The sequence below is a fragment of the Temnothorax nylanderi genome, unplaced genomic scaffold (genome assembly GCF_030848795.1).
Source record: "Temnothorax nylanderi isolate EJ_2023f unplaced genomic scaffold, tnyl_v1.0 TNYL_tig0215_pilon, whole genome shotgun sequence".
Classification (NCBI taxonomy): Eukaryota; Metazoa; Arthropoda; class Insecta; order Hymenoptera; family Formicidae; genus Temnothorax; species Temnothorax nylanderi.
Window position 1 is genome coordinate 161,824 of NW_027249277.1, and position 19,364 is coordinate 181,187.

A 19,364-nucleotide genomic window follows, 5' to 3' on the forward strand; every position below is an offset into this window, starting at 1 on the left:
ATTGTAAAATTTAAGTTGTAATAAATTGTATAAAATCGTAATTTGTAAATTGTAAGATTTTGTGAGCAACTCAGGAGATACTGAAATCCGGAGGAATTTATCTGTAAAGCCGAGCATGACGAGAAACTGTTCGGATTATAATAGCTAAGAGAACAATAGTATGTGGAATTCGCATGAGTGACTGAGTGAGAAAACATAAACACTGAGAGACCTTCAGTGGTAATTCCGACAACACCGGCCGTGCTATCTCGTCATGTTCGACCCTCTTTCACTCAATGCTTGAATATTATTCTATAACGCTTTCAAAATTTATTTCGCTTGTTGCTTGTGTGTTATTTAATTATTTATAAATTGATTGATTATTTATCTGATTGTCATCTGAATATGTGTTTAATTATTTATTATTATTTATTATTTGTAATCTTGCGCTCATTATCTATTTGCTACTTAGTTTATTTATTTAATTGAATTGTGAATCTTGGCCCGATTATAAACAAACATAAGTTATCGCGGTCAAGTAAATTACTGGAAATTTTAATTGAATTCCGATAACGTCTTGGCAAGACAAATCGTCGAAGATTATTAACTCGGAAATTTTCGGTAAACATGTTCAATACGCCGCCTAAGAGAACGACAAGGTCGAGTGCGAGAGCTTTGAATATGGAAAATAGAAACCAGTCAAACGATCAGGTTCCGTTCGCGACAATCGACGAAACGTCTCCAGTACCGGTTGGAGGGGAAGACGTAGCTGGTATCGATAAACTGAGCGAACCCGTTCAGGCGTCGGCCGTCCGGAGCGCGGGGGCGGGGGACAGATTAGCCGCTCTTGGCTTGGACGCGGGAATTATGTCAAGACTGAGTATTGGTCATTCCCCTATGATAGGTAGAGGGGGTACCCCAGGGGGTAGGGGAAGGGGCTCGCGTGGAACAACCCCAATCCCTAGTGAAGATTTTCGATCGATGCGAATAGAAACTACATTAGGATTTTTAACAAATAGGCTGGACGGTTTTGATGTAAGAATAGGCCGAGTCGAGGCACTCGAGAGTAAAATGACGGAAATAATGGGAAATATGAAATTGTTGATTGATCAATTAAATAATAAAACCTCGGCAAGCCCTAACGATACGTTTGTAATTGACACCGGGTTGTCAAGTAGTCTGAGAAATACCAATGGACTTAGGTCGTCTGGAACCGAGCTACTCGGTAATAATAATAATACGTTAATTAATAATCCGCAAGCTGCGTCATACCGTAAAATAGATACAGTCGGCGCGGGATCGTCGAATAATTTAAATGATACTGCGTGGCCTAGGTCGTCTGGAACCAGACGGGCACGTAGTCTGTTACAGAACGGGGATACCTTAGACTCGAGAGGTTCGGTCGAACGGGATACTCGCCATGTGAATTTTCGGGAAGAAAATTTAATAGATTCGCGATTTATGGATACGGAGCAGAGCAATCGCCGAGTTAATAAATTGTCAAATAACCCGGTTAGGCTCGTAGTCGCGGAGATGACCCCCGAAGGTAAATTAGTAACTCAAGAAAATTTAACTAACGAGGAATATCGTCAATTAATGCAAAATAGATTTGAAGCAGAACGCGGTGAGACTCGTACTCATAACTTTAGATCCTGGCGCGAGCAACGTTCGCCATCAGTTAGAAGAGGAGTTCTATCGTGGCGTAGTAGCGAATCGGACGATAGCGACGATAATACTCGAGGAGCTGACGGTTATCAGCACGCACGAGTTCGAAGGAATGCCTTGTCAACAAATCGGTATGGGGGTAGGGAAAATAACTCACCCGCGTACAATCGCGAACTTGAATCGGCCATGAAAATCGGCCGTATTGTCAGGGATTGGAATCTCGCGTTTCCCAAAACAGAGAAAGACCCGGAACAATTCTTACTGATTTTAAAAGATCAGTTGAGCGTGAGCGGGATAAGAAAGGATCTGTTCGTTCCTTGTTTGTCAAGCGTTTTCGAGGGGCCATATAGAGCTTGGTATCTGTTAAATAAACAACGTTGGCAAACATGGAAAGACTTCACACGCGCCTTCAGCTTTCAATGGGCAGTGAAGAAGGACGATGGAGCACTCTTTCTAGAAGTCTGTAACTTGAAGTTTGAAAAGGGGGAAACCTTAGCAGAATTTACTTGTCGAGCACGTTTTATCTTTGAAAGGATGCAGAGTCCACCGTCATTTCGCGAACAATTAAAACAAATTCTTGTCAAGTTTAACCCAAGATTAACCTTCGAAGTCCTGAATCTGCCTATTCGCGATTATGACGAATTTCTGCACTACCTAAATGAGCGAAATTATCTATATAATCGTTCAGTCGAGCCTCAAAAGGGAGCGCGCGGGAGATTCTCTAAGTCGGATTTGGGGTGTTTACAGGACGACACCGACGAGTCCGATACTCAGTCTATCGGGGGCGAGAGTAGCGACGGGAGTGCAACCGAGCTGAGGGCTATACAGACAAAACCGCCGCGTAACGCTAAAAAGGAAAATAGTACGGCAAACAATACAAAGACACTAGTCAAGCAGAGGCTCGAAAAGAATATAGCGACCTTTAAGAAATCCGCGAAATCGTCAACCGACACCCCAAACGAACAACCACCGGCTCTTCAAGCAAAGCCTGCCCGAGACTTTACTAAAATATTCTGTTATAACTGTGGCGAGACGGGACATACAGCGCGTTTTTGTACCGCGGAGCGGCAAGTCTTGTGTCATATTTGTCTAAATAAAGGCCACGTGAATAGGGATTGTCCAACGCGGTCGGGAAACGAGCAGGGCCGGCAGTAATCCCCCCTCAGGCTACCGCCACGGAAGGCCCAATCGAGGGAGAGAAAACAAAATTTAATATAGAACAGATAAAATCACTGGATCGATTAGAAACGCGCGCCGATGTACCTACATCAAATCAGTCTCCAGTTACCGTGACTAACGTTAATCGCGAGACAGTATCATTAGATTTATTAGAAACGCTCTCAAGCGATTCGGAATGGTCCGAGGACGAAATCGACCTGGAATCAGTCAATTCAAACGAACAACCCGCGGAAATTATTCAATTGTCCACGTTGACGACTGACGAGACATCAGACGTGAAGAACGCGAAACAAAGTAGCTCGCCGGATTTAGACAATTTAAAAGAATGGCGACCGATCGGGTTACCACCGCACCTTGTCCATCGCTTAACGCAGCGTCGAATTTTTTGTACAGTGAGGAGCATAAATGAGTTCCGTTACCCGGTGAGCTACGGTGCAGAGCGGTGCAGATGAGCGCGCTACCCAGATAACAAGATACTTCCACAGTACTAGTACGGTGAACGTACGTCGTACTTTGCGTATCGGTACTGTAGCTACCACGTACGTGCGTACCGTAGGCGTACGTTACCAGTACACCGTATTTGGTACGCAGTACGGCTACCGTAGCGCTACTGTGCGCTTGATGTAGGGTTATGATCGTACGCTGTACTCTCACGGTACCAATAGTGTACTAGAACGAGAATGCATTATCGTACCGGCTTTTTTCGGTTTTTCCCCATCCCATTATATATTTATAAAGGTTATATACGTATAAAAAAACATTATTTCAATTTAATTGTAATTAAATTATACATTTATTCATTTAAATACATTATATAATAATTCATATATTACATGATAAAAACGAAACAAAATTTTCATATTATATATATATAATAATGTTATAATACCAAATATGTATATAATTAAAAGGTAATAATTAACTATATATATAATATATTATTGTATAATCAAATAATTAGGACTCTCGATAATGAACAAAATAAAATTAGATCACGCTATGAGAATCAACGCGGTTATTTGTGCGCTTTATACTTTACTATAATTTAAGTAATTAAACAATATAAACAATATACATTTTTAATTCATTATCAGTATGCGTTGAAGATGATCCAAAAAAGGATCGAAACGTTGTTAATATAACGTTTATATTATAGATTTGATATAATTAATAACTGTAATAAAATTGTATTAAAAAGTCATGTGAAATGGAAAGGGCCCCATCCCCGCCCTTTCCTGTGAGGCACAACCAAATATTTGCCCCTCCATACCATTTATCCTGAAAAAAAAGAAGAAATGAATTAGGGATGAGAACGGCCCCACCCCGCCGTTCTCTGTGAAGCACATCCAAATTTATTACTGCTTCTCCAAGCAAAAAAACAAAATACAAAAAATACATACCGCCATACTAACAAAAGTCTGGTGGACTGCTAAAAAGGGTTATACCATCATTACTCTCATCGTCGTATAGATCTGGAATTATATTATTTATTAATAGAAATTAATAATGTTTTATTTATTTGTTATTTAAGGCTCCTGGTCCCTGCCATGATATAACAAGACAGGTGTAGCATTTCCAAGGATGCGCAGTCGTCAATTTTCTTTCACCAATAAAAAATTTATCCGACATGCAAGAAGGAACATGGCTCCTCCCCTAATATATGCCAACGTGTCAATTTTTCGGACAAAAATTTGATTGGTTGTTTCCTATTCTTCGGCCATTATTATGCGCAATGCTACACCTTCTTCTTATTGTAGTGGTCCCTGCTACAACTGTTTTTATGTAATGACGTCAGAAGCAAGAATGACACGTTGAAAATCTTTGCATGGTATTTCCAAATAAAAAGATATTTTGCACAAAATAACACTTCAGATTACTTCAGCACACTTCAAAAATACTTCGAGTTTTATCCATTTCCCTTGACAATTAATAAACAGTCATAAAATAAATGTAATACGAAGCCTAACTATGCACGTTTATGTACCTGCGCATAAGCCTACATTGTTAGGCTTTGCATTACATTCATTTTACGACTGTTTATTAACTGTCAAGGGAAATGTGTAGAACTCGGAATATTTTTGAAGTGTGCTGAAATGATATAAAGTGCAAAATATCTCTTTATTTGGAAATACCGTGCAAGAATTTTCAACGTGTCATTTCTCGCTTCTGATGTCATTAAATAAGGATAGTTATAGTAGGGACCAGGAGCCTTAAGATTACTAATTTAAATTTAACAAATTTTATAATTTATAATTAATATAATTTTATAATTTTTTATAATTTATATTATAAATTACTATATATTATTATACCTATTATTTATTTACCATTTTCTGCCAAATATTCATGCTCGTCGTTGTCCTCCGTTCCATCCGTGTCCTGGGTGTCCTGGGTGTCCATATCATCGGCGTTTTCTCCCTCCGTGTGCTGGGTCTCCTCTGGTTCGTTGGCGTCCTCAGCTACCTCCTGGATGTTTTCAAATTCCGTGTCCTCTTCCGGGTTATTCATTCGCTGGCGTCGATTGAGTGGGACTTCCTCATTTTCTTCCTCACTTTCTTGATGAAGTCGTCGTTTTCTGTTGTAACGCCATTTTCTAGTTTTAAGGCTTTTTAAAGCCTTCTCCAAAGCGTCATAAAATTCGACCTTATTGGGGTTGGAAAAATGTTTGTTGGCGTTTATGGCATCTGGAAAAATTTATGAGAAACACCTTAGTTATCGTCGTGTATATTCAATATAGAATATAAACACGAACGGTATTTTTTTACGAACCTTGACATGCTTGAGCAAAGCGACTGTCTCGCAATTTGCATCCCCCTGGTCCTGTTCTTTCATTCAAGGTGAGGTATGTAGAAACCTCCTCATCTTCGGGAAATACGCTGCGAAAATACTCTGCAGCGCAATCGACTGGATTGGTCCGTCCAAGATAAACAAAGTATCCCACCTGTAACAAAATTTTTGTAGTCAACTGAATTAAATATATATTTAGAAAAAATTCTTACCAAATCATTATAAATATCATCATCAACTTCTTCGAAGGCTGAGAAATCGTCCACAGTTTTAAATAAAACTCCTTGTGGCTTCACTGGTCTTCTTACTGCAGACTCTCGCGTCAGTTGTTTGATGGCTTTGACATTTTCACTGCAGGAAAAAATAAAATTATGGAATTAAAAATTCATTTATAATACGTTGCTTGCTATTCTTCAGTAAATTCGTTAATACTTACTCGATTTTCTTTTCAATCAAAATTTGTCGCTCTTCCATCCGATTTAGTTGCGTCACAATCATTCTGAAATAAAATTAATGTCTTTATCCGTGCACTAGATGACTATTGCTGTAATCCTTCTTGAAACTTACTCTACAGATCGTATTATATCACAAGATGTTTCCCCGTCTTTTGTCCACTCTTCTTTATGTCCTTGTCTGGCTGGAGATAGGCGATTCCGTTGTACAGATGATGGTGGTGGTTGTGATAACGTTTGTTTATGTTGTGGTGATGGTTTTGATGGTGGATGACTGTTTCGTGTGAATGATTTTGTGGCTGGTGAAGGAGAGCGTGATAATGTTTGTTTATGTTGTAATGATGGTTTTGATAGTGAATGACTGTTTCGTGTGAATGATTTTGTGGGTGGTGAAGGAGAGCGTGATGACATTTGTTTATGTTGTGATGATGGTTTTGATAGTGGATGACTGTTTTGTGTGAGTGATTTTGTGGCTGGTGAAGGAGAGCGTGATAATATTTGTTTATGTTGTGGTGATGTTTTTGATAGTGAATGACTGTTTCGTGTGAATGATTTTGTAGCTGGTGAAGGTGAGTGTGATGAGATGAGTTTATGCTGTAATGGAGCTGATGGAGGGGGCATGTGTTTATGTGATTGTGCAGGTGAGAGTGATGATGATGATGATGATGAAGCATGCAGGGATGATGCTGCTGGGGATTGTGAATGTTGCTGTAATGGTGCATTCTGTCTTTGTGTAGTTGTGATGTTTTGTGCCATGTGCCTTTGTGTGTTCTTTCCGGGACGGGATGTGCAATATTTTGCAATATCCGCATCCAGCGATTGCAACTCTTGGAGTTTGTACGTCTTGTCCGCTCCTCTTCCTCTCCCTCGTTGACTCATCTAAATAATGATTTGAGATAACTCACCTAATGAAGGCATCTTAATCTATAGTATGTAGAATGACTGCAACTATCCAGACGTCAACAATAGGATCTGTATGGCCTTCAGTGTGCCAATAAGGCATGCGAAAACATTTACTCTCCACTTCATTAAGATCTATTACATTGACTTCATCAGATAATAAAGAACATCGGAAGACACCTACTGATGACGATGGCAAACCAACATCGAAAAAATCTTCAACTCTGCAAAACTCTTTAACCGCCAACTGATAATGCTCACGCGAGAGAATGATGCTCTGAACAAGACAAACCTTTGAATTGTGTAATATTACCGTATTATCCTGATTCTTCACCGATATACGAAATTTTCCTGTGTCTAAGATCTGAAATTGACGACTATCTAGGGGAGTATCAAAAACTACAGGACTAACCCAGGGTCTACTGGAACGTATCACTTCTTCAGTTACATTATGTACGATGTTTTGTGTAACTTGTAACTTTTCAAGTCGCCTATTTACGATTTGCTGCAAATGTTGATGAGGCTTCCGGCAAGCTTTGCGGAAATACGTCATATTATTTTCATATGGAAACATGGACAATTCATTCAATGAGCCAAAGCGTCTCGCGTCATCTACGAGATGTAAAAGACAATGAGTAATGTAAGAAAGAATTTCTGGACCATATATATCTTCTGCTCTATTTACAAAAATGTTTATTGCTGTGTGTGCAAAATCAAGACGGTCTTCTGATAAGGAAGAACTGACTAGAATTCGAATGGCGGAATGTAATAGAAGAAAATGTTTATATGCAGCAGGATTTATAAGTCCATAATAAACAACTGGGGCAGTATACAAAAGAAGTTGGCGATTTTCCGTAGCTTTAAACCCTCCATATTTTTTCATGAATTTCGGTTTTCGTGAAAATTCCTTAGGGCAGTAATTCTTAACTTGCTGTAGACGTTTAGTAATAATGTCAAGTGATCTGGCTGAAAGTTTTAAATTTGGATTATATTTTCCATCAACAAAAACGCTATTTATTTTTGGGACGACACCAAGAAAAACAGTGTGCATCAAGTCGAAGACCGTTTGAGTTACCAACCCTATCCCTAAAGTAAGCAGAGCAGAGTCAGAATCTGTATGATGTTCTCCATCAATGCGCTGTCTGTATTCTTCGTCTGTACGGGGCCTGTGCTGAATACCACGATAAGCTACTACTCCACGACGAAGCCAATTTCCCCGAATCCAACATTTTGAACACGGAAATATACTGCCATGGCCTTTATGACCCAATACAAAAGCTCGCGCAGGAGAATCTGCTATGAAACATCTCAATTCAATTACTTTCAATTGATTATGAAAAACAACTCCACGATTTAATACATCCTGAACTTCATCCACAAAATATTGGAATAATTCCTGCGCATTATTTGGTTTTGATGACCCTCGCCAGACGCCTACAATTTCTGGTTTACTTCGATGAATATTTGCAATCCTAATTTGTATTGGCCACATTTGAATTTTTCCCTGTCCATCTAGTGTTGCACCATCTGTACTAAAGTCTACCATCAAAGTGTCAAGTGGAATCAGTTCCGGAGAGGTTTGTTGAAGAATGGAAAGAATTCCTGTCTCAAATCCTAAATGGAGATATTCACCCCCTGCAATGTTAAGTGTGGGATGCGCGGTACGTGGAGTCTTTAAAAGAGTTCTACTATCCTTTGGCAAAGTAGATAAACAAGGATGTGTTCGAACAACCTGTAAAACAGCATTTATTTGCGAATGAGACATATCACTGCGTACGAAGACTTCAGCAAGGCGTTCTTGAAAATTATTAATAGTGTCTCGAGGCTCAATATCCACCGCATCATCATAATCTGAAATGGATTCAGCATCGTCTGAAGAACTTAATACTTCATCGACCTCATTAAAAGCACATTGCACATCATTAGCTGATGCATCAGAAGATACAGAAATTTCATCTTCCTCAGTCTGACTGCATTCTGCAAGAATTTGACCTTCGTCAACAAAGTCTGAATCGGCTCTAGCATCAGCAACATCTAAATTCTGCTGTTGTAAATATTCGTATTCATTACGTGCAGCTCTTTCTAATTTTTCCAAACGACGACGATGTACTGCAGATAGTAAATGATAAGGCTTGCGACTGCGCCTGTTTGCCAAACGCAACATATTGATAAAATGGAATATGAACAAAAGAAATAGACAAGACGAAAAAATTACAACTCAAGAAAGAGTAAATAAAGTCTGAGGTGAAAAAGCCTAAACCAAAAAAGACAAGTTTTTTCTGGTTAACATAATACTCAATGATACGTAATAAAACCCTGAAAAAAATATAAATGAAATTATGTATACCAATGTATTTGCAAGTGATTGACGAAAATAATTTATTATTAGGAGTCTTTCTGAAAATAGTCTTAATAAATAAGAATAAGATAAATAAAATACCTGCAGCAAATTATACAAACCTCGTCCGTTGTAATTACTTCAGCAATCTGACCTGTAGATTAAGAATAAAACGATGTAAAGCATAAAATGATTAAAAATACGTACAATTAAACAAACACATTTGTTAAATTAAGTTTCTATTTAACCATTAAATCATTATTACAAATTAAAAATTTATAATGGTGTATTGACAATATAGACTGAAAATTAAACTATCCTGTACTATGAAATCTTAAAAGGGAAGGCTTAGAACTGAACTCTGCCAAATTTGATGAAACTTGGCAGGATTACAAAGAAAATTCCCTCGAATGTAATAATACCCCTATTTAGATGCCAACGGTCAATCGTTTCCGATATTTTAATAATCAATTTTAATATTTAGTAGCGTCTTTAGAGTAGAGTTTATTAGGACATTCACAGACAAGTATTTGTAGCGTAGTGGATATGGTAACTACCCTCATAATTATTTTATACGTTATTTTATATTATAATTATTTCTATTACAATTTATATAATATACATTTTTTATATCATAAAATAATTTATTTTTTATATCAACAATATAATTATTTTTATTGTAAAACATTGATGTTATAAAGAAATTAACTGTGGGATTTAAACGAGTTTACAAATTATGAAGCAATTACTTATCCACTACGCCAAATACTTGTATGTGAGTATCCTAATAAATTCTACTCTAAAAATGCTATATTTATTATTAAAATATCTCAGAAACGATTGACCGTTGGCACCCAAATTAGGATATCATTACATATTTGAGAAAATTTTCTCTGTAATCCTGTCAAGTTTCATTAAAATCGGCAGAGTTCAGTTCTGAGCCCTCCCTTATTGTAAGACTAAAATTAACACGCTTCTAAGTTCATCTTACTGTTCATCTAACAGTCGTTTGACTTCTAAACGGTGAATTAGATTTAAGAAGTTTTTTCTTTAAAAAGTTCGAGAAGTTCTATATGAATAAATATGTCAAAAATTATTAATACACCTAAAAAAGAAAAAATATTGAGAAAAAATAGATATTTTAATTTAAATTATTTCCCCCAAATTAAATAATTTTACGATTGACTAAGGGTGTTTAGAAATTAGAAATGAAGAACTTCAGAGTCACAATCTGATACATATCTAGTACATATATGTTACAATATATATATATATATATAATATATATATAATGTTTAATTTTTTAACAAGTCACACTCAATAGACCCCTGGTAACACAATCTGATAGCTCAGATACGTCCCGAAGAAGTGCGCAAGAAAACAGTACAAAATTTCGATAGAAGTGCATATAGCTGTGATTATAATATCTGTGATTATAACCTGTGATAAATGTTTATATATAAATTTCACAGTAGCTTCTTACAGCAGACACTGCTGCAATAGTACAGTAAGTACTCGTTCTATCACAGATATTATGCACATCTGTCGCAATTTTGGACTGTTTTCTTGAGCACTTCTTCGGGACGTATCTGAGCTATCAGATTGCGTTACCAGGGACGTTTAACAGGGACGTTTAACCGCTCAGTAGCAATTAATGATTTAGCTCTTACTTTTAGAATTTATAACAAAGAAATCAATGTCGAGTGTCGACAAGACAATGCAGCAGTTATATAAATAACAGTTATATGTATACAGAGTGAGTTGTTACATGAAAAATTACTTACCTCAGATACTGAATGAATAACAATGATTCTCAAATCCTTAAGATATTCCTGAACCTCCTGAATATTCCGTAATAACTTGAAAAATTACGGAAGTAAGGAAAACACGTCCGTACGGGTTCACGTTATCGCAGAAAAGAACAATGCGCAGAGAAAAACAAAATAGCCGCGCTGGCCGTTGGGAGGAGACTTCCCATTATGGCGGATTTACACTGCACGAACTTCTCCATTAAGGCGGCATAAGGTGTACCCAGCACAGTCGACCAATCAGAATTAGATCGCGTTTTCAGCTTGCCAATTGGCAATGTAGGCTATCACATCCCGTCTGGCCGCGCTTGCGTCGATTGCGCGCGCCAAAATATAGTAAGGATATATCTTATTCGTTTTAAAATTAAAAAATATAATAATTTTAGATTTCAATACATGCTCAGTACGCTGTACTGATATGGTACAGTTCCTATTGCGCATATAAACCGAACAGTACGCAGTACAGGTACGATGATAGTACCAGAATGGTACGCTGTACCAGTATCATGTATCATTTTTGTACTGGTACTGTACAGCTACGCCGTACGCTGACATCTCGTGGCAGTACAGTAACAATACGGTAGCAGTATCTTGTGCGGGAATCGCACGCTTGGTTATCTGGGTACCTCTAGGTCGGTTACCGACCTACTTACAGCCACGGTCGATAAAAGGTTCAAATACAGAACCGCGAACGCGTAAAAATAGTCAGTCACGCTGTATTGCTCGCGCGTGCATTTGATTAAAAAAACATGTTTAATACAATTTGATACACACAATTAATATTTATTACATACAGTATAACAATCATAGGTGATTATGTAGGTAATTATAATTGTATTATGCATCTGCAACTATTATTCCACCGACTAAGTATGTGTTTACTGGAATAATATAATTACAGATAATATGATAATTATAATTACAACATAATTACTTATAATTATTCTATTGTATATGAAAAATTGTTTCGCGATATTTTATAATTTTTACGATGTCGTATTATTTTCAGTATCTTATTTATAAGTAAATAAAATATTAAAATTAAAAGCTAAGTAATGTTACGGCCGATATTCCGAGCAATATTAGGGTATTAATAAAAAGCTATATATACATGTTGAATTATAATTATCGAGTCAACGTTTCGACCTACTTGGTTTTTCTCAGGGCATTACATTCAAACTTACAAGTAATATAAATAAAAATAATTATAACTGTTAGAGTTCACATTATCAACACTGAAAATTATAGTCATCGCCGATGGAACGATTACGACACGCAAAAGAAATAAAGTCAAAGCCAACTTCGAATTAAACGCCGTCACAGGCCACATAATTACAATAATTGTTACCGATTACAATAAGTAATGCACTCCTCTGTATGATCCTGGTATCAGCCATGCTCAACGTCGGAAATTGTCATGTCCAATATTAAATGAATTAAAGTAGAGATCGGTTTTGCGTCAAGAACCTTTTAAAATATACAGAAAATGCACGAAATTAGCATCTCCGTCAACTGCAACTCAGATCAGGATTTATTGCAATAGGTAACAATTATTGTAATTATGTGGCCTGTGACGGCGTTTAATTCGAAGTTGGCTTTGACCTTATTTCTTTTGCATGTCGTAATCGTTCATCGGCGATGACTATAATTTTCAGTGTTGATAATGTGAACTCTAACAGTTATTATTATTTTTATTTATATTACTTGTAAGTTTGAATGTAATGCCCTGAGGAAGACCAAGTAGGTCGAAACGTTGGCTCGATAATTGTAATTCAAAATGTATATATAGCTTTTTATTAATACCCTAATTAATTAATATTGCTCGGAATATCGGCCGTAACATTACTTAGCTTTTGCTTTCGACGAGCGATAACACGTCCTATTTTTTTATATTAAAATTAAAGTAGGTAAATTAAGGATTAATCGAATACGAAATCTATTTTGTAATATTTTATGAATTCCTAGATTCTTCTAATTTGAACATTAAGTTTATAATGCGATTTTTATCCATTTTTGCTTTTTACAAAATGTCTTTCCTAACATTGAAATATCTTCTTATATAAGAAGAAAATATTTTTATATGTAAGTGATGGTATCTCGTGTTTATGGTAATTGGAATTATTTTCTGCGAAAGAGAAGCCATTTTTTATGTGCTATAAATTGTGAAGAAGTATATAAAGTCTGCGATATTATCACGTAGCTGTTAACCATTATTTTCACAAATATTATATTATTTTTATTATCTTTTTTATACAAATAATTAAGGATTAAACGGATAGAAAGATATTCGTAACATGATATATGTTGTCGAGATGTTTCGAGTTTCGAGATGTTCCTTGTCTTAATATTTGGTGGTTTGAAAAGAACCGATTGTTTTGCTTGGCCCTGGAGCGAATTTTAATAATCCGTCCAGTAATCATTTCTTTCGATAATATGATATATCGTGCACTAACATATAGCGTTTTCGATTTTCGATTTGTTGACTCGACCCGACTCGGGTCAGATTAAAAGATCGGAGAAATGATAATGAAGACGGATTATTAAAATTCGCTCCAGGGCCAAGCAAAACAATCGGTTCTTTTCAAACCACCAAATATTAAGACAAGGAACATCTCGAAACTCGAAACATCTCGACAACATATATCATGTTACGAATATCTTTCTATCCGTTTAATCCTTAATTATTTGTATAAAAAAGATAATAAAAATAATATAATATTTGTGAAAATAATGGTTAACAGCTACGTGATAATATCGCAGACTTTATATACTTCTTCACAATTTATAGCACATAAAAAATGGCTTCTCTTTCGCAGAAAATAATTCCAATTACCATAAACACGAGATACCATCACTTACATATAAAAATATTTTCTTCTTATATAAGAAGATATTTCAATGTTAGGAAAGACATTTTGTAAAAAGCAAAAATGGATAAAAATCGCATTATAAACTTAATGTTCAAATTAGAAGAATCTAGGAATTCATAAAATATTACAAAATAGATTTCGTATTCGATTAATCCTTAATTTACCTACTTTAATTTTAATATAAAAAAATAGGACGTGTTATCGCTCGTCGAAAGCAAAAGCTAAGTAATGTTACGGCCGATATTCCGAGCAATATTAATTAATTAGGGTATTAATAAAAAGCTATATATACATTTTGAATTACAATTATCGAGCCAACGTTTCGACCTACTTGGTCTTCCTCAGGGCATTACATTCAAACTTACAAGTAATATAAATAAAAATAATAATAACTGTTAGAGTTCACATTATCAACACTGAAAATTATAGTCATCGCCGATGAACGATTACGACATGCAAAAGAAATAAGGTCAAAGCCAACTTCGAATTAAACGCCGTCACAGGCCACATAATTACAATAATTGTTACCTATTGCAATAAATCCTGATCTGAGTTGCAGTTGACGGAGATGCTAATTTCGTGCATTTTCTGTATATTTTAAAAGGTTCTTGACGCAAAACCGATCTCTACTTTAATTCATTTAATATTGGACATGACAATTTCCGACGTTGAGCATGGCTGATACCAGGATCATACAGAGGAGTGCATTACTTATTGTAATCGGTAACAATTATTGTAATTATGTGGCCTGTGACGGCGTTTAATTCGAAGTTGGCTTTGACTTTATTTCTTTTGCGTGTCGTAATCGTTCCATCGGCGATGACTATAATTTTCAGTGTTGATAATGTGAACTCTAACAGTTATAATTATTTTTATTTATATTACTTGTAAGTTTGAATGTAATGCCCTGAGAAAAACCAAGTAGGTCGAAACGTTGACTCGATAATTATAATTCAACATGTATATATAGCTTTTTATTAATACCCTAATATTGCTCGGAATATCGGCCGTAACATTACTTAGCTTTTAATTTTAATATTTTATTTACTTATAAATAAGATACTGAAAATAATACGACATCGTAAAAATTATAAAATATCGCGAAACAATTTTTCATATACAATAGAATAATTATAAGTAATTATGTTGTAATTATAATTATCATATTATCTGTAATTATATTATTCCAGTAAACACATACTTAGTCGGTGGAATAATAGTTGCAGATGCATAATACAATTATAATTACCTACATAATCACCTATGATTGTTATACTGTATGTAATAAATATTAATTGTGTGTATCAAATTGTATTAAACATGTTTTTTTAATCAAATGCACGCGCGAGCAATACAGCGTGACTGACTATTTTTACGCGTTCGCGGTTCTGTATTTGAACCTTTTATCGACCGTGGCTGTAAGTAGGTCGGTAACCGACCTAGAGGTATAGCGCGCTCATCTGCACCGCTCTGCACCGTAGCTCACCGGGTAACGGAACTCATTTATGCTCCTCACTGTACGGGCAACGGTCTTACGGAACCGACTAAAGTCGTAAGAATACCAGTGGAGATCTCGATTTTTGGTGAGAAAATTCGCGGAATAATAGATAGTGGTAGCGAGAGATCGTACCTAAATCAAACAACTTACGAGCGAGTAAAAAATTTTTAAGTCAAGGAACTTTCTACGGACTCGACATCGGAAAAGGGAGTGCGACTCGGTGATAGAACAATCGTCAAAACTAAAGGGGGCACGTCTTTTATAATTGACGTAGGCGACGTTTACGGCCCTCAATGGTTTAATGTCCTCCCAAATTTGTCGAGTGATTTGATTCTCGGTATGGACTTTTGGATGTCCTTTAAGGTCAAAACTGATCCAACGACGAAAAAATGGACTTTGGAGGGGAGTAAATACTCCTACCCCATATTACACCGATTCGTCACACCGACAAACTTAACGGCTTTGACAGACGAACATGCCAATAGACTGAAAACTTTCCTCGACGCCGAATTCGCGAAATTTGATTGGGAATCCACCGGTGTTACAGATCTAACAAAGCACGTAATCGAACTAACGGACCCGACCCCACACAGGCAAAAACCGTATCGACGTAGGGAAGCAATTCGCGAATTCATTAACAAAGAAGTCGACAGGTTGTTAGAAAAGGGATTCATAACTTGGAGCAATAGTGACTGGGCGTGCTCACCGGTCGTGGCCCCCAAAGCAAACGGAGGTCTGAGGTTTTGTATAGACTACCGCCCCGTGAATCGTCAAACGGCAAAACCTGCTTACCCACTCCAACACATGAAGTCAATTTTGTCTCAGCTACATCAAGCAAAAATAATCTCGACCCTAGACATGAGTGAGGCTTTTCATCAAATTCCAATGGACGAGGAAAGTAGGAAATATACTGCGTTTGTTGTCGAGAGTAAAGGATTGTTGGAATGGTTGAGAATGCCATACGGGTTAACAGGCGCGCCGTCTACTTTCCAGAGTCTGATGGACCAATTAAAACGTAAAATTAAAGAAAAAATCGCCGAAAGACATCTCCCGAATAAGTGGGCGGATCAGGTATTCGCGTATTTAGATGACTGGATTGTAGTTAGTCAAAATCTCGAAGATCATCTCGCAATATTGTCAATTTTGTTCGAGGTACTACGCGAAGCAAAACTCGTGATCAATCGTGAGAAAAGTAGTTTTGCCTGTAAAGAAGTAAAATTCCTGGGTTATATAGTCGACGAGTTTGGTATGAGGCCAAACCCAGAAAAAATCCAACCAATTCTTGACTTCCCGGTTCCCAAAGATCGAACGCAGTTGCGACAATTTAACGGTCTTGTAAATTGGTATCATCGTCACCTGAAAAGTATCGCCCGAGTTTAGGGACCGTTGAATAAACTAACCAGTCCGAAAGTTCCGTGGAAATGGACGGAAGTCGAACAAAGATCGTTTGACGAAATTAAATCGGCACTAGCCAACGCGCCGCGACTGTACACGCCGATACCGGGACAACCTTTTATTTTGTACACAGATGCCAGTGATTTCGGGTTAGGCGCGATACTAGTACAGAAAGACCCTGACGGTGATAAAGAGAATTTAATCGAGGTATTGAGTCGACCGTTGAGAGGCGCGGAATTGCACTATACTACTACCGAGAAGGAGTGTCTGGCGGTGGTTTGGGCGGTCGATAAATTGCGTTGTTACTTGGAGGCCATGCCGTTTAAGGTCGTCACGGATCATCAGGCTTTACAGTGGCTCTACGGATTAAAAAATCTTGTAGGCCGCCTCGCGAGGTGGGCCATCTATCTCCTACAGCATAAAATGACAGTCGAGTATAGGCGCGGAACAACAAACGAGGCGCCGGATGCCCTTTCGCGCATGCACGACGTTGACGTTGATCCCCTCGGGTGGGAGAAAACGGTCGAGGAAACAATTAAAAGTCAAACTAGGTTAACAACGATTTGTGACAAAGATTGGTACGATGTAAAACGCGAACTCGTAAGCAAACAACCCGATAGATTCGCGGAATGGAAGATCGAAAATGACGAGTTATATTATCATAGACCAGACTACGCGAAAATGCTGATCGATGACGAACATCCGTGGAAAAGAGTAGTTAGACCAGCGGAAGTTCTAGAGATTTTACGCGAAAATCACGAAACCCCACAGGCAGGACACCTAGGTAGAGATAGCACATACGATCGAATTCGACAGAACCACTACTGGCCAGGCATGTCACAGGACGTAAAATCCTTCGTCGAGGACTGTGACGTGTGTATGAAGGTCAAGTTTAATCAAAGGCCACTGAAAGGACCTTTGATGACAAGACCCCTACTCACACCGTGGGCGCAATTGTCAATCGATACGGTAGGGCCGTTTACTCGTTCGAAGAAAGGCAATGTATACATAATTGTCGTGCAGGATCTCTATACGAAATTTGTCGAACTGTTCCCAGTACGTAGGCAAACCGGTAAAAATGTCGTTAGAATTTTGGAGACGGTATTCGATAAATGGGTAATTATCCCCGAGTCAATTATTACAGATAACGGTACCGAATACGTAAACAAAGACGTCAAAGCATTTCTTACAGCTAAGAAAATAAATCACATCACCACCCCATTAGCGCACCCTCAAGCAAATCCGGTAGAACGCGTAAATAGGACAATAAAACCAATGATTGCCGCGTTCATAAAAGATAGTCAAAACGAATGGGATAAAGATTTGTCAAAACTTCAACTCGCTTACAATACGGTACCACATGCTGGTAGTAGTCACGCCGTTTTACTTGAATTACGCGCGAGAGGCAAACATAAACCAGCGGAGATGTTTCGTCGACGGTAATGAGGAGATAACGGATGACCTGGTCAAATACTGGGTTAAAAAACTGAGTAAATTCGACGAATTACGACATCAGGTCGAAAATCAGTTGAAATCATACTCCGACAAACGTCTTGCCAAGGCTAATCGTGACCGAATGAGACGGTTTGACTTAAATATCGGCGCGGAAGTTTTTTATCCGAACAAAAAACTGAGTAACAAAGCTGGAGGGTACTCAGCTAAACTGGGTCACCGCTACCTAGGCCCAGCAATTGTAAAGCGAATAATCGGGCCAATGATCGTCGAACTGGCAGACAAGACTGATAAAGTCATTGGCAAATATTATGTAACGGATTTGAAAGTTCCTCGGCGGAGTTTACGCAACTCTTAAACTTTGCATGCCATTCGACAGGACTCATCTGTAATCGACAGAACATCATGGACGGCGGAGACGACGAAATCACGCCGAGCTTGGAGGAGCTGCTCCAACGAAAATTAGAGATCGAGGAGCAGGTCAAGGCCCTCCTAACCAAACGCGAGCCCCAGCGGGATAAAACACCGTGGCAGGAAATCTCGGCCACACGGGACGATGAGCACGAAAATTTGTCAGAGGCCGCATCCGTCGCCACTTCGGGAGTTGCGCGACGATCCCCGCACTCGCGTAAAGTGTCGGAGACTTCCACGACAGGTAGCTATGACCAGCCACTCCCAGAGGAGGAAGTTGGGAAAGCCACACCCGCAACAAGCCCCGAAGTCCTTCGATTACTTAAGGAAATCCGGGCCCTTCCCCCTCCTCGCCTCAAGTTGACGAAACCAACGAGGGTTTCCGCTGCCGGAGTCCGTGCGGAAAACATAAAACGAAATCGCATCCCCAGCAAGGATCATCCCTTGCAAACATCGTCGAAATGGAAAAGGGAGTTGAAGACAACCGACGATCCTAGGGCATTGGTCGCCCCTTCGGTAGCCGTAATGCCACTTCCACTGGCAAAAATGCCGTCCTTCGACGAAGTGCTGAAGGAACTCGGCGTCCCGGAACTTCCCGATGCCACGGGCGGGAAAACGCCGTTGTATTTC

General features: G+C 38.1%; 1 protein-coding gene across 1 annotated transcript; it reads right to left on the reverse strand.

Moving 5' to 3' along the window:
- Window positions 1-3,745: 3,745 nt before the first annotated feature.
- Window positions 3,746-11,262, reverse strand: LOC139779239 (uncharacterized). The gene is made up of 8 exons (XM_071717534.1): window positions 11,085-11,262; window positions 9,423-9,454; window positions 6,178-6,941; window positions 6,047-6,109; window positions 5,823-5,961; window positions 5,593-5,764; window positions 5,151-5,507; window positions 3,746-4,295 (listed from the first exon to the last, which is right to left on the reverse strand). The coding sequence occupies exons 3-8, from the start codon at window positions 6,939-6,941 to the stop codon at window positions 4,231-4,233; spliced, it is 1,560 nt and encodes a 519-aa protein (XP_071573635.1). The 5' UTR covers window positions 9,423-9,454; window positions 11,085-11,262; the 3' UTR covers window positions 3,746-4,230.
- Window positions 11,263-19,364: the final 8,102 nt, after the last annotated feature.

Excerpts from the sequence above, each read along its gene's own strand:
- LOC139779239 (XM_071717534.1), bottom strand. The coding sequence starts at position 6,941 with ATGAGTCAACGAGGGAGAGGAAGAGGAGCGGACAAGACGTACAAACTC. Across the intron at positions 5,962-6,046 it reads TTGATTGAAAAGAAAATCGA|TGAAAATGTCAAAGCCATCA; the intron begins GTAAGTATTAAC and ends TTTTTCCTGCAG. Across the intron at positions 5,508-5,592 it reads CTTTGCTCAAGCATGTCAAG|ATGCCATAAACGCCAACAAA; the intron begins GTTCGTAAAAAA and ends AAATTTTTCCAG.